The sequence below is a fragment of the Xiphophorus maculatus genome, chromosome 11 (genome assembly GCF_002775205.1).
Source record: "Xiphophorus maculatus strain JP 163 A chromosome 11, X_maculatus-5.0-male, whole genome shotgun sequence".
Lineage (NCBI taxonomy): Eukaryota > Metazoa > Chordata > Actinopteri > Cyprinodontiformes > Poeciliidae > Xiphophorus > Xiphophorus maculatus.
In genome coordinates, this window is record NC_036453.1 from 2,880,116 (window position 1) to 2,896,656 (window position 16,541).

The window sequence follows — 16,541 nt, forward strand, 5'->3', positions numbered from 1 at the left end:
CTGTACTGGGACTAAGGCTGGAGTCCCTGGAAACTGTGGTGGAGAGGAGGACACTGAAGAAGGTTCTGTCTATGATGGACAATAAACAGCCCCCTCTCCACCACATAGTGGACAGACAGCGGAGCACCTTCTCACATATTCTGCTCCAGCTCCGCTGTCGTAGGGACAGATACAGGAAATCCTTCCTGCCACATGCCATCTCACTGTACAATAAAAGCTAAATCATTGTTCTGCACTAATCAGTCCAATTTTGCACAACTGCACTATGGCACACTTTCTGTACATATATTTACATATACATATCTGCATTTTTTTGAATCTTTGCAAGGACTGCTCTAAGCTGCTTTTTATATTGACAGCATGTTATATTTTATTTTTATTTTATCTACAACTACTACTCAGTGGTAGTTGTTATTGTGTCTTGTCTCTATGCTGTAACTGCGAAGTAATTTCCCTGCTGGGATGAATAAAGTAATTCTATTCTATTCTATATTCTATTGTACAACAAACCATTTTAAGATCAGATCTCTTGTTGATTGAATTTTTTTTTATCAATCTTTGTAACTTTAACCTTTCGTCCCTTTCTTGTACTGACCAAACACAAACGTTACTTAAAGGTTTCTACGGGAACACAAAGGCAAACTTTGCGCTTTCAGTCTTTCAAGTGACTATTTACATTGTTCTTAAATGATTCTGTGAGATCATAGGTGACAAAAACGAAAAAGAGAAAAAGAAAACAGTATCTTTGCCCCGACAAAAAATTGTTTCTAAAATAATGACTAAATAATTTTATTTTATGTTAATCATAAGCACAAGTGATGTTGTGAAGGAATCCAGACAAAAGTTCTCTGAAATATTAGGCCCTATATTTTCAATGCGACGTAGAGCTTCGGTTTCTGGATCAGACGGTTTGTTTCGGTCCTGAAGCTGGGCGTGAATCAAGCGGCTCAGAGCAGCTTCTTCCAGCAGCCTCAGGATGAATGTGGTGACGTGTGTGCTCTCTCTAGCATGGAGAAAATTAGAAACAAACAGCTCAAAATTCACAATCATGAACCTGCGGTAGTGAAACCTCCAGGTCCTAAAACCTTTAAAAAGTCAGTTCTGAAAAAGCAGGTAGAGGAGTAGGAGTCACCAACTCAAATCTCAGCAATATTATTATTTCAATATTAAAGATACTAAAACACTGCAATCTTTTCAGATACTTTTTTTTGTTGCCAAGTGAATAGAAATGGAGCCATTTTCCACCCACTCCAGCGGCGTCCAGCTTCACAGAGCAGGAAGTGTTAGCCTCTCTCCTCTAATACAAATTTTCACTTCAACCAAACGAGTCACTGATGGAAGTTTGAAATTCTGCCATCTTCTTTAGCATAAGCTAACGTTCCCCCACGAGCCTCGATACACGTTACTGTAACTGAAGTGGATATAAAACCTTTCCCCCTGGAGAAAGTCAGTATCCATAAACTTTTAATTTAAAACGCATTGTCCCCATTTCATAAGACGAACCTTTTAGAACTTTGACTGAACACAGCGGCTTGTCAAATGGTTCCTACCGACTGAAACTCTCTATTTAGGCAGACAGACGTGTCTTGGTTGGTTTTCAACAGTCCTACTAGTCAAGTGATTTCTGAAAGCAATTGGTATTTTTAGGAGCTAGAAATACAACTATCCAGCACTTGTAAAGAATTTTTATTTTTTTACCATTTTACAGCTTTTCCCCATCCAATATGGCCGAGCTTAAGCCGTTTCACAAAACAATGGGGTATAAACATAACCCCAAAAGATATTTGGCTGTTAATAGAGAAAGAAAAAGAGTTGCTCTACAAAGTCAGGGAAGTTGAATACATATGCAGTCCACCTTTGGGTTTTATTTGTAAACCCTCACTTGCTTTTTTTCACTGTACATTTCTGAATGGGCTTGTGCTCGTCTGTCACAGAAAATCCCAACGAAGTTCGGTTTGGACAAGTGAAGCGATTTAAAGGTTTCAAATGCTTTTGAGATTTTTGAATTTTGAACGACGTCGGGTGCCGCTCGTCTGTTCGATCAGTTAAAAAGGTGGGGAAAAAACAAAATGGGGGGAAAAAGGTGCAAATTGATATTTGTTCAGCAAGGATAATCATTCTCTTGGAGGAAAAAACCCAAAACAAACAGTGGTATATGTGTATTAGCATTTTAATTGGACAAAGCAAAGAAAGAAAAAAAAAAAAGAGAAAACATCGATTACAGTAGCAGAGTCAACAGTTATCAGGGCTGAACAACTTTCTGAACAAAAACAAAAATATATATATAAAGGGCTTGAAAATGTCTGTAGGCACTGCCTAATTAAAAAGTGTTTAGTCAGCTAAAAGAAACCAGCTCTGTAAGGCAACAGTTACGATGTAGGCCTCCCCAAGTCTCTGGCAAAAATGAGCGAGAGTAAAGGTTGAATCCACTCAGTTTCAATATAAAATACTGGGATTTCAATAGATATTAAAAAAAAATAAAAAGAAGAAAAATCAGCTTCGAACATACATATTCACCTTTTAACATTTGAACTCTGTTAGATTTAAGTATGCACTGCATGGCAATGCCGTCTTATCCCTGCCAGGAAGAACTGTGTTCACTGTACCAGTGTCACGTTTAAACAGCGCCACTCTGCTACGTACAATGTTGCCGTTAACCGTTGAATTATCAAAACCGAACTGAAAGCAAAGCACCCACAGTTAACAGTAGCAATTGTTTTGTTTTTTTTGTTCATTTTCTTTTTTTTTTAATGCATACATCGTTTCCAAATGAGTCAATAGATGGTTATTTACACATGGCGAGAAGGATTTGAGGCTGTCAGGGGGGAAAAAAGGAGGAAGAAGAAAAGGAATGCAGAAAGGAAACGCTCCTTGAAAGCAAATGCGTCTGCCGAGTATGAGGGCGGGGGGGAAGCTGTGCAATATTTACCTGCCCTTATGGAGAAACAGCAGTGGTAACAATCCCTGCAATTGATTTTTATCCAATAATTAAAAAAAAAAAAATCTCAAATAAGTCAGTTCACAAATTAGAGTGGGTTGATTCCAACGCAAGACGAAGAAGAAACAAAAAATCCACCTTTTAGTGGCCGTCAAAGAAACGATGTGAAAATGGAAGAATTTGTAAAACCCTGGGGGACAAATAAAAACATTTCAAAAGTTTCTTCTTTACATTTTTGTACTCATTTACAGTTAAAAAGGTAAGAGCCCTGGCCAGTCTTTCCCCACCACTAGTGGGCGCTCCCCGGCTAGCGTTACCCCACCCATCCCCTCCCCCACCCAGTTCCCCCCCAATGAGAATCCATTTACATTTCACAGATGTCGACCTTCCCCCTGCCCCCCGTTAGGTTCCACATCCCATTAAGAGTCTTTAAGTCCTGCCGCAAACCAGGAAGGAGGAGTCTAAACATCCCCCGCCCACACACAGGGCGCCGTGCAGCCAATCAAACGGGCCGGATCGCTGACAAACCTCCCGCCCTGCCCACCTATCAGTGCGTGGGGTATCCTGTGGCTCCCATACCGGGCTGGTTGGCTAGCATACTCCCATTCAATCCCTGTGTGGGCTCCATTACCCCACCGTTACTGATGGCGCTCATGCCAGTCCACCCAGCACTGGCCGGTAAGTGACTGCAAAAGAAGAGGAACAGAGAGAGAGAGAGGCAGAGAAAGACAAAATGCCAGCAAGTTAGAAGTGACGAGGCGAAAGGGAGCTAACAGGACGCTGTGCACTGGAGTTACTGGAATTTAAAACAGGCTATAGAGACAGGAAGGTGGAGGTGAGGAAGGCTGGATTAATAAAAACAAACAGAAAAAAAAGCTTGCAACAAAATTAAACAGAAGTACAGAAAGAGAAGGTTTCACTGGATGGGTGGACAAGCAGACAAAAAGCAAACAGGCTTAAAGCTGTAAAATGTAACCCTTATAAGAAACAGATTTATGGTTTTTGAAACTGCTGCTTTGTCGTGACAGTATGGTATGAGATCATCTTTAAAAAAAATACAATTATATATATATAAAGAAGCTTCTCTACCTTCTCCCAGTACCAACTACAAACAACCAATCAGAGCCAGGAGGCGGATCTTAGCGCTGTCAATCACTTTCCGTATAGCATGACAGTCAACAAATTGTTTTCCTACAGCCAAGTTGTTTGTCTGCCATTCAGCAGCGGATACATTAAATTGATTGACAGCACCAAGACCCTCCCCCTGGCTCTGATTGGTTGTTTTTGGTCAGGAGCGGTGCATTGATCGCTCTGGGAGGAGGTGGAGGAGATATTTTCTTTTCACAGATTATCCGTTTCATATTATACTGTCACAACGTATTGACCGTTTTAGTGAATACATAAACATTTTTACAGAAGTTACAAACTACAGCTTTAAAACGCCAAGTTAAATAATCCGTTCCATCGCCGCAGTCCTGACAAACATGGCCTCTTTTCACACCATGAGGAAGTCTTCAGCCGGCGCGCCTCACTCAAACGAGATCAGGTTAAATCCCATCTACCGGAAAGTAAAGCTATTCTTACACGTTCAAGAGATTTCTACTTCTACTTTCAAGTGGAAACAGATTTTCACAGGAACTTAAATATTTCTATTCACCTTCGAGTGGGATCAATTAATACAAGCTTAGACTTTCAGCTTCTCCTTTATTATTGTCGAGTGCACAAGGCACTGCACATAGGACATCTAAAAACACAAAACTCCATGACATTCATATTCAGACCAAGTCAGGGAAAGAAAAAAAAAAAAAAAACATAGCAATGAAATAAAGAAATGAATGGTATGAATGGACATAAACAACAACAACAACAGCTTTAAAGGACAGTCCTGACTAACGAATTATTTTAAACTCTCGTCAAGTTGCATGATAAATCTTTTTTCATTTCTATTTTTAAGCTGCTTTCTTAGAATTTAGTTGTGGGAACAAAGTGGGGGGGGAGAAGCAAAATTGGAACTGAAACATTTTTGGAATAAACTTATTGAAAGAGAAAGTGATGAGCTGTCCACAGGGAGCAGGGCTACAACACGAACGTGTTCAGGCGGGTTAGATCTCAGTTCAGACGGGGGTCGAGGTGTGTGCTCGATTCTTAATCTTCTAGAAAAAGGTGAGGAAGGGAAGTCAAGAGGGAGCAGGGGAGGTGTCGGGTGATACTGCTCCCTCTTGTGGCCAGAGCTGGTTCTTGCTTGAAGGTGAAGTCCTGTGGTTGCTGAAGTAGGAGAAGGCGGTGAAGAGCAGCCCCCGCTGCCCACCGTGCTACTTACTTAAAGCCCTGCTGGTTCCAGGCCTGGCCGTAGACGCCATAGGTGGGGACCTGCCACCCGTTGGGGACGTACTGGCTGATCTGGGGCCCGTTGCCGTACCACTGGCCCCACTGGTTGTAGGGCTGGGCTGCGGCGAAGCCAATCTTGTTCTGCTTCAGGGGTTAAAAGCGGACAAGGACGTCTTGAGTGCGGATTCCTGCAGCACTCCAAACATCCACACACTTCCTACAGCAGGGTTTCTGCCAACTCAAGTTAAAATCTCTTTAAGGCAATAATGAATGGACATTGAGACGCACACCACCACAGAAATGTACAAACTTTGTCCAGACACCTGGAAATACATTTGCATTTATCCTTGATAGACACAAAAACAGCTACCTAGTTAGCAACGGTATGTTGGCAGCGAGTTACATAAAGCTTCAATAACCCACAAAAAAAAATAAAAATCTGAAAAACACAGAAATAGTCTCCTACACAACCTAAAAGCATGCACTTTCTGAAGAGCAGGTTTCCTGCTCGTACAGCGTGTAAAACCAGCTGACCAAACATGCTGGAGACCAGCTTGGGTTGCTGGGTGACGGGGTTGTTGCTAGGGGAGGGGCAGTGTCTGCTGATTTGTAACGTTACATCCTTGGAGGTTTTTGAAATGGCTCTTTTTTTAAGACACCAAACAACATTAACTTATTGCCAAAAGCTGATGGGGGGTTTTGTAAGATGTTTTAGGAGCAGTAGAAACACACATGGACATACCAAAAATTTGCAAAATGTCAAATAGGCATGACACTTCCCCTTTAAGGGTGCCGGGACATCCTGTACATTTCTGTTTATATTTTGTTACTTGAGAAATTTTTTTTAAAACATCTAAATTGGAACCCTGTAAGGGTTTTCTAGTACAACTGAAACGCACATTTTCACTTCATAGCCAGTGAGAATTCAAGAATAATACGTAGCAGTAATTTATAACAAATAGCAAATTAGTCCAATTTATATCCAGTCTAATTCAAGCCAAAGTTGTCTTATTTAGCCCAATTCAAATGCAGTTTGATTCAGAATTACATCAAACAACAAAACAAAGTCAATCCAATCTATTTAAACGCTGAATTGACACATACAGCAGAGTTAGGTTTAGAGCAATCCTTTGTTTCATCGACACGTCCGACTGGATTTACGTTAAAGGAGCAGTATTATGTATTTTCCAGCCACATACTGTCATTTTATAGCACACTCAAGTAACTGTTACCTACAGTTGTTATAATGATTCTAAATGTATATCAAATATGACTTAAAATACATTTTACTTCATAATTAAACGCCTTGAAATAGGGCGTATGTCTCTTTAAGAATCTCTTGCTCTTTTTTGAAACTCTGCCTTCAGGAAGTCATCACAACATGGCTCCTCTATTCACCTTTGATCAATGTTTTGGATAAAAACATTGATATAATCTCAGCTGATGTGTAGATCCACCAGGTGTTTGCTAATTGCTGCAGGCTGAGTAGGAGAGCTGAATGGTTGCCATGGGAGATTCAAGGATGTATGTCAAACATATATGACATAATCAAGGCAACACTCTGTAGGTATGTTTTTGATGAAGGAATATCATAACATGACATTAAGCTGAAAAAAGTCTATTTTACATGATACTGGCCCTTTAAATTTTATACAACCAGAGACTTGACCCTGAGAAAAACTGTGGAGGGAGCTAAAGCCTTTCATGCTGGAAAAACAGCAACAATGAAGCCATGATGGGTTTTTTGTCTTTTTCTTTTCCACTCTGTTTCTCTTAAATTTCCAATGTAAACTGAAGAAGGAAACAAGAAACAAAGTCGGACTACAATTGCGGTGAAGAACCTTCAGAATTAAACATTTGAACTTTTGATGTTAATCCTGATGCTGCCACCTCCTGGTGTGATGTGGATATTACAGTGTCCTGCAAACTGTAGATGTTGTTTTTTTTTTTTTTTTTTCCTTTGGGGGGGGGGGTTAAACCCGCAGGAAAAAATATCAGTTTGTACAAATATAAAATTGCTGAACTTGTATGCCGATATCAAATTGGGCAAAAAGATAAACTGACAGGAAAACATGGAGCAGATCAAACCAGAGCCAGTTTAACCCCACAACTGCACGGCTCATAATTGCTAGTCCTGTTACTGTAAATGCTAGCTTGTGTCCAACATCACATACAGTGACTGATTGCACAGACATTGACCACAATAATCACTGCTTACGCCAAAGGAACAAGGTAAATTTAGACCGTCAGTCCATACTGTGGCTGCAAACAAATCGTCCACTAACAGACGCTGCCCGTCTGCAGCAGCCTTACCTGGGGCATGGACACCTGCTGCATGGAGTTCATCATGTCTGGCGTCTCTTTACCCCAGTAGCACTTCACCATGTGGCCCTCGATTGAAGAACCATTGACGGAGACGATGGCATGGGCCGCTGATTCGTGGGAGTTAAACCTAAACACACAACAGTTGGACAAATGGAAAAGCCGTTTGGATAAATGCTTATTCACTAAGGATAAAAAAATAAATAACAATTAAAAAAAAAACAAGAAGTCACAGAGATCAGAAAGGCCAAATGTTCTCAGTCAGAACAGAGACACTGCTTTGTATACAACTAATCGGTCCAAGCTGCAGCAGAAACCTGAAAAACCTGTTCTAGGTCTGATTTGAAAAAGCTGTAATAAAGTATCGTCTCTCCGCTTGGAGAGCTGTCTACGTTGTAGAGTGTAGAACCTCTTCTACATTCTCCTAAACTCCACATACCTCACAAATGAATAGCCTTTATCTGGAAAAACTCTGACTTCCATGATCTGTCCGAATGGGGAGAAGGTCTGTCTCATCAGTTGCTCTGGAAACGAAGCAGAAAGGAGCATCAATGACTCAGATCTGGGGGTCAAAGGGTCATGAAATAATCACTAACTGGGGTCTAGATAAACTGTATTCATTGGTGAAAATTGTTTTAGTTTCTAGATGCTCCCAAAATGTTAGTGATGTCATTTCCTCAGACTTGTTTAACTTGAAGTTTTCCTGGTTTATTTTTATATTCTTGTTCAAACAGCATTTTGTCAGGATGCGCTGATTTTATTTTATTTTTTAAATAATGAATTTGATTAAACTAGCTTTTAATCGGGGATTGCAGCTCTAATTTAACGACCAGAATAGATGTTGGTTTCCCAAACAGAGTAGTTCAAATTCAAAAGGGAAATTAAATGTTTCAACTCATTAATTCAAGATTGTTCAAAGAATTATTGTAAATGGTGAAAACTCTGGGAAGGAAAGATCTCCTGTAGCAGTCTGTATTACAACTTATTTGAAAAAGCCTCTAACTAAAGATAATGCTTTTCTACAATAGTCTCATAAAAGACTGAAAAAGGCCCCTTATTAAAAATACATAAGACCTCTGGAAAAAGAAAAAAAAACTAATTCTGACATTAAAAGTGATAATTCTGAGAAAATTTTCTTTCTTCTTTAGTGGCCCTAAACCTCTTCTACATTCTCCTAAACATAAAGAAGTAACTTAAATATCCATATTCAAAAAGTATTTTTAAATACCTCTTTGGACTTTATATGTCCAAAGAGGATTTTTTCTTACAAATTCGTGGGAGTTAAACCTAAACACAAAACAGTGTTTAGGTTTAAACACCAACAGGAAAATCAAACAAATCTAATTTCAAGAGAAACTGGGCACCGCTGCACCGATTCATTCTGAATGTTACCAAGGATCAGGATAAAGTCGCAGAATTTTATGTTATCATGATCACAGCTGATCTACAGATCGCTCTTCATCATTCTGAAACACTTCTGAATTTGAATTGTGATGTACCACAATTATACAACTTATTGACATATAATAAGAGATATTAGTGCGCAGAAGAGCTTTATTTTGACCAGTATCAGTTTACAAACACTTAAAAAACTCGATCTGATGAGTCTTGCTTGTCAAAACTCTTCAAAAACGTGAACAAGAATGATTAAAACATTGTCTACAAAGCATGAACTATAGAGATTATAGCCACAACTTTACTCCCAGTGTGAATTGCTACTAAAAAGAAAAAAACGGCAGCGACATAAACTGTGGTGTTTGCCCACCTGTGAGTCCTGTGCTGACCCCACCACAATATACGGTGCAGTTACTGGGGCTGGACTGGCTCATGACGTCATCAAAGGATAGGTGCTTGGAGTTATCTGGCGGGGCGAATGTCACACGTTACTGATAATCTGTCGGTTCAACACAGCAGGTGATCCGAAACGGAACGACAAAATGCACTAACTCTCATAGGTGGCCTTGGGAGCAGGGGGCTTTCTTGTGGCCCAGTTGGTCCGTATCTGTCTGCCCCCTAACCACTGACCCCCCATGTGCTGGATGGCATTCTCTGCATCCTGGAAGGAACAAACAATCAGGTTATCCACTAGAGTTGCAGCCAACACAAACTCAGGGTTCGTGCAAGTTTCAGAAAGTCATATTTAAGACTTTTTAGTACCAGTCTGAATGAAATTTAAGAGCAAAGAAAAGCCATAAATACAGGGGATGATTGGAGGCTCTTATGAGCAATACATTTTAAGTTCTAATCAACATTTAACACTAGAACTGGTAGACATTTTAAATATCCAAAATAATTAAACAGAAACAACAAATAAAATGAATTATGAAGCTTCTAAACAAAATCGTCCTACAAAAAAAGGACAATTTTGTCCAAAGGACCAGACTGAGAACTTCAACCAACTAGTTTTTGGTAGAAAGAGCAAAAAACTATAAACTATGCAAATGGAAATAGAGCTTGTTTTAATTTATCCTGAGATTTAATTGATTTATTGCGACAGGCCTAACCCTGCTTACCACAAAGTTTTGTATAACAGCTTTGCTCGGGTACATTTTATTAGTCTAACAACAACGCCGACAATCTACAGTGGTAATAACAACACAATAGTGATTTCTTACCCATTTATTGAAGAAAGACACAAAGCCGTAGCCTTTAGATTTCCCTGTAGCCATATCTTTCACGACGCGAGCATCCCTGTTGACAAAGAACACAACCCCTTAACAAACCTGGAGCAGGCACTGCACACCACTGTTACACACATAAACCACAAAAAAACGACAAAACTATATGTGGAACACTAGTTATTTATTGTAACAATGCTTCTTGGCAATAAAAGCTCATTTTCACCAAATGGTGCAGCATTAGTGGGTGGAGCAGCAGAGAGTGAGGGCTGCTCCGGTTACAAATCTCAATCAATCGACTCTTGTTGGGTTTTATTTGCTGGATTAGATTGAAGTTTAAAGGGGCAGTGTTGTGTGTTTTCCACATAATGCATACAACTAATTTATTCAGCAGTGTTGCATCTCCTCCTGATGGCGGTCACACACTGCTGTGGGACAACATCCCATTCTTTAATTAGCGTTTCCACCAGTTGCCCAGCATGGGGCGCTGGTCTTTCTGACATGAGCAGAGATGCTTGATGGTGTTAAGGTCATTCCACCCTCTTTGGTCCCAAGTTATGCAGATAATCTCTGATAAAGCTCCCTCTGTGAGTCACTTTGGTCCCCAAGAGTGGAGATAAACGATTGGCACTGGCTGCAAAATCTCATTCCTGTCTCTCTCAGCACTGAGACTTCCTCTAATGATGACCGACCTCGTTTTTCCAGTTAGGTAGATGCTAATCTACACCATCACACTGCCTACGTTATAAGACGTTTGTGCCTTGTTTTTAATGAGAACAAGGCACATACTCATTTTCCTTACAAGTGTGACACCAGTTACGGGTGGAATAAACTGGTTTTCCAAAGGTACAAGGCTTATCACAAGCCCAACCAATTTTTATGAAATCCCCCAACTCTACCAAGAAGAGTGATCAATTATATAAAGATGAGTGCTCAAGGTGTGACCAGCTGACCAACATTTATTCCAGTATTTGTGAGGGTGGATGTATAAATTTGAGTATAGGCCGGTTATGATTACAAATCCCAAAAATGATTGTGATAAATGACAATATTGTTGTTTTGAGACCATTTTTAAGTAATGTAATAATAATGGTATAAACAACAAAAGTTTGCCCTCTCAAAGATCAGTAAACTTTGATTTTGTAAACATTCAACACTGGAACTGGAAGATTAGTTTTTTTTCATTAAAAATAACTAAAAACAATAAAGAAAACAGAAATAAAAACCACACACAACCAAAACCAGAAATTAAGTAGATTACGAAGTCTCTAAGCAAAATTGGTTTTCTTTTTTTATATATATAAGTATATATTAAAAATTTTTTTAAAATAAACTCCTTTTAGTCCATCTATTAAATTGTAATTTGTTGCAACAGATTTATTTGAATATATCCAAATTACACATACTGTTTAAACATGCATGTGTAATTTGGACTCTGCTTGGGTTTAAATTAAAAAAAATTCTGAATTGTGTGGGGGGGTTTTTAAATCTCAAATATAAGTTATATTAGCCGGGAAGGAATAAATGCTGTGCTGCTTTCTGGCGTTACAGCAGTCTGTCCCTCAGTCCATTTCTATAAAACCCACAATCAATTTCAGGCTCCGTACTTACGATATCCTGCCAAAAGGGGCGAAGGCAGCTTTGACGTCTTCTGTTGTTATTTCTGGACTGAGGTCTCCGACGAAGACATGAAAGTGATCTGGAAGGGCAAAACGGTTTAGAGGTTAGTCCTTCTAGCTTCCACACATATCAAGTTTCTCCACAGATCAACATAAATACTAGATAATCTGGTCACAACAAAACAATTTTTTGTAGTTATTATTAGTAGTTACTTACTACTTGTGTCTTTTTTCTGGCTGGATGGTGTTGTGGCCCAGTTGACTTTGACCTCCTGCAGACAGCAGAGAGCACAAGGCGGGGCGTGTTTAAATAAAATGTAAATAAATGACATTACATTAAAGATGGACAAAAACAATTCAATTTGAACACGTCTTGGAACTTCAAGAAGCTCTTACTGGAATAAAATGTTAAACGTCTACTTCACTGTTCTTACCAACTCACATTACACCAAATTACATCAAAATCATTTTGGACAGATCCAACCTGACAGGTTTGGATGCAACACTCATAATTCAAACAAACAGAACAGATTCACGCGTTCTGTATGATGCATCTAGATTTCATTTCTCTTTTGGAACGCCCACAGACCCAACTCCCCATCCCCACTCACCCTGTAGATACGATAGCTTACCTTACCCAATATTTTCCTTCCATTCATGGCCGCCAATGAGGCAGCAGCATGCCTGTGATCATAGAACTCCACAAAGCAGTATGGATCATTTCCAGCCGTCTGTCAATAGTAAAATAATACTAATCATAAGTTAACAGTTTAATTATGTGTAAAACACACCACACTGCTGCCTGGTGTGTCAGTGATGAGTTTATACTAGAGATGCACCAAGAAATCAGCCGCTGACAGAAAACGATCAATCTGACCCTGAATGGTGATCAACCCGTTAGAATATTTTTGAAATCCTATTGTTTTTCTAAGCAGTAAATGCACCACACCAACGCATCTATGCTGCACTGACAACCCTACTCAGTGTAGAAGTTTTTAACTGTGAGAGATTCATTATTTGCAGCATCAGTAGCGGTGTTTTTCCATTAAACTTAAAATTGCACCATCTGACATTTGGAAAATAAATTTGCTTAATGGAAACACGGCAATTCAAAACAAACTCACATTTCTCAATTCAAAGTTTTGGCATTAGGATGAGGTGGTTGGTTTTTTTTTTATTTATATTGTTTAATGGAAATACTGAAGTTGCGAAATTGTGTTTTTTTATGACTTTAGCAGAATATCAACAAACTTTTGTAAAGGCAACAAAGCTAGTGATTTATTTGAGTTGGAGGGAGATACCAGCTGATAAAAGGAAAAGTCAACGTGCTGCAACACAGGTGCTCCGTTTTATCAATTTGAAAGGAACGGTCCTATTTGTCATGAAACAAACAACATTTAGGATCTTGCCAGTGTTTTGGAAACCTCGCGGTTGAGAGTCCACCAGCTGTATAGGAAATACACACTGAGAATTAAGTTTACAGTTAGTAAGGCTAACCATGGCTATAAGGAATTATAGCCGTGGTTAGCTATAATTTGCAGAGCTGCGTAACACCAGCACACATTGGGTGATTGTTCCCTCTGCTTCACATACCAGTAATGACTCATTACAGAAATGCTGAAATCAGTAATAGTTGTATTATGTGTGTTTAATAGCCTGAAAGTTTTTCCTGTATTTTGATACACAGAGACAGTTTTGTACATGTATAAAACAATGATTTATTTCATAATGAGCGTTATGTAATTGTTAAAAGGTTTAACTTATCAGGAATTGAAAACAATGGTGTGCTAAATGAAACGGAATGGGCTAAAATCGGTACCAGCAGATCATAGTTGCAAAAGGTCAAAGTCGGAAATCGGCCTCAGGTGCACCTCTAGTATATGATGTTTTATGGATATCATGTGAGCAACATTTTGGACAGGAGATCTCAACACATGGGATGGAAAAAGTCACTTACATCATTGATCATTTTACAGCTCTTACAAGGTCCTATCTGTTGGAAGACTTGTAGAATGAGGGGCTCGGTGACATCCCTGGACAGATTTCCTACATACCTACAAGCAGAGACAGACAGAGAGATGGGCGAACTGAGTCCCTGTCAAACAGGAAGTAGCACGCAAACAAAGGCTAGTTCGCCGGGGTAGCCACAGACACGGCAATTTCTGATTTCAAAAGAAAAATAACAAAAATGGGGCGCTATTAAACTAAACATTAGTTTATGTTTCCACAAGTGACTGGTGAAACGGTCACCCCGGCAGTCAGGGGTGTCCGGTGCGGTCTGTGAGCGCGTTGACGTGGCTCGTCTGCCAGCTAGCTAGGCTAAAGATCGCTAACCGGTTCAAACAGGCCTCGGTTAAGTTATGGCTCAAACTATACTTTCTAAAATCTCCTTACAGTCCACACACGTCTTATCTACCCTCTTCAGACACCACAGTGGATGTAAACATTGATATGTTTTAAATAACTAAAATAAAACGGATGTCCCATCTTTAGCTAATTGCAGCAGTGCCCAGCTAGCCACTCAGTTTCGATTTAAAGTGAGTTACCGATCCGTTTATTTACACTGGAAAATAAAATCTTGATTGTGTGCGCAGGAAAATTTTAATTTGTGACTTTTGGTATGGCACACCTGATGTGAGATAATAAACAAAGGAAAAAAAACGTATTGCCAGTCAAATGACAAAGGTTTACAGCTTCCTAATTGTAACAACGTGGAAACATTTTTGCAGTAACTAGACGAAGCCTGAGCATTCCAGGACATAGACAAGGCCACAGTTACTCACAGGGTTCTAGGTTGTTCGTCGTCCATCGTCGGGGTTCAGTGGTCGAGTCCTCGAGGGGGCTTTATTCCAATGACATACAACAGGTCTGGACTGAACCCGAGAGACCAGGGGCTATATCTTCCGTTCAATGAGAAATCCGTCTCCGACTCAGGTCTCCCACACGCAGCATACAGCCCCCTCTCCGTCTGAGACAAACAATAGGAAGTTGAAGATGGCGGAGGAACGGCGTCAGCAGCGTCAGCCTAGCAGCGCGCTGAAATGAAGCTAAAATCAAACCCGCACAAAGATGTGCCTTCTCTTCACATCTGTTCGGTGGCCACTGTAATTTCACACCCTGTTACCACTCACAAGATGAAATTGTGCCATTAATTGTTTCCCATAATTTATGGTATTTTTTTATTTTTATATCCAGACAAAAAAAAAAGGCGCTTTCAAGTCACGGTTGTTGGATTTGTGTGTCCTGTACATATTTTTCGAAATGAAGAGTTTTTCTGCAACATAACAAAACCATGATTCTATGTAAAGGGAAAAAAAAAAGAGAAAAAACGAAAAACACGTGCGCCGCCCGGGAATCGAACCCGGGTCGCAAGAATGGGAATCTTGCATGATACCACTACACCAGCGGCGCCGTCTGCTCCAACGTCACAACAAAGAGTATCCATCCTGAACATCCGGAGTGGTGGTTCTGTTGCGTTGTTTCAGGTTACTGCTCCAACTAATGACTGAATTTGGTTTGTGCTTTTTTATAGTCATTATATAGCTGACACATTAAGACTTTTTTAATTTTCACAGAAATCTTTGGAAAAATATTAATCTAATACGATTATTAAAAGAACCTAATAGCTGTCTGTATTGTTCTTGATTGATCAATTTGATTTCCTGGCATGAAACATGTTAACATGTTCGTGTGTATCGTGCATGTTTGCCAGGATTGCCAGTAATTATGGAGGATCCTGTGATTTTAGGAACTCTATCAATTGATAACAGAACATTATATGATACCGGGGGAAAGTCCTTCAGCACCAGTGTTAAGATAAGTCAAGACGAGTTAGGATCAGAGCTATAAAGTAACTGATCATGAGGCATAACAGAGAAATACGGCATCAGAAAGAAACTTAAATTGAGCAATGTATTTTCTTTAACAGGTCAATATCAATATAATTAAGGGTTGTAATTGTTACTTCTGTAGACTGTTTTTTCTTTTTTATTCATTTGAGATCCACCAATAAATCAGAGCGTTTCAAGACTTGCTCAGGGAGTAGCTCTTCTGTAGTTCTGAATTCAGGAGTTCAATTCCAGTATTGCTTTGTACTTATCCATATCTATCGTTGCAGAAGAAAGATAATCATCCCTGCTCCATGATAGTACCACTACCGTGTTTGACAGTGAAACCACTGCAGTGTTTGATGTGCATGTATTAGTACAAGCACACAATACTTTGCATAATAGGCCAAAAAATTTGGTTTAATCTAATCTTAGTATGTTCTTCCACATGTTTGCTGTAGTACTTTTATAGAAAACCTTAAAAGGTTTCATCTAGGTGATCTTTCTTAAAGGCTATATTTACAGAGTGGTTGTCTGATTGTTATCCTGTCAGAAAATTCGTTCCAGTTAATATATTTGCACAAAAATTTTAAAACCATGTCTTATTACACTTCACAATGCTCTATGGTGTTGTTCTATTACATAAATCCCCACTAAAATACATTGACGTTTGCAACTGACGTGTGACAAAAAAAAGTGGAAAAACATTATTTATTTTTATTTTTGTGTATGTTACATTGTGAACAGGTTATGAACAGTAATCTTTCTCAAATTCCAAATTACGTAGTTGGTATTGGAGATGGCTCGAGTCGACGCATATATTATTGTTGACAAACCTTGATTGCGCTCTTTCTGCAGTGAGAAAAGTCCATCCATTGAGATGAAAACA

The 16,541-nt window shown here is 39.4% G+C and overlaps 1 protein-coding gene and 1 non-coding gene across 4 annotated transcripts; both read right to left on the reverse strand.

Annotated features, from left to right (window-relative positions):
* Positions 1–2,154: 2,154 nt before the first annotated feature.
* Positions 2,155–14,821, reverse strand: LOC102225012 (nucleolysin TIA-1-like). 3 transcript variants are annotated; one of them, XM_023342370.1, is made up of 12 exons: positions 14,609–14,821; positions 13,783–13,879; positions 12,458–12,556; positions 12,043–12,097; positions 11,818–11,905; positions 10,204–10,279; positions 9,536–9,644; positions 9,354–9,449; positions 8,028–8,112; positions 7,580–7,718; positions 5,259–5,407; positions 2,155–3,624 (listed from the first exon to the last, which is right to left on the reverse strand). In XM_023342370.1, exons 1-12 carry the CDS (start codon positions 14,632–14,634, stop codon positions 3,486–3,488), a joined length of 1,158 nt encoding a protein of 385 aa, XP_023198138.1. In that variant the 5' UTR covers positions 14,635–14,821; the 3' UTR covers positions 2,155–3,485. The 3 variants fall into 3 exon arrangements, with proteins under 3 accessions (XP_023198138.1, XP_005802189.1, XP_023198139.1); XM_005802132.2 differs by having other exon boundaries at positions 5,259–5,410; XM_023342371.1 differs by lacking the exon at positions 14,609–14,821 and having other exon boundaries at positions 5,259–5,410; positions 12,463–12,556; positions 13,783–13,873.
* Positions 14,822–15,165: 344 nt separating this feature from the next.
* Positions 15,166–15,236, reverse strand: trnag-ccc. Its single transcript has one exon. It is a non-coding gene; the product is annotated as a tRNA-Gly (tRNA).
* Positions 15,237–16,541: the final 1,305 nt, after the last annotated feature.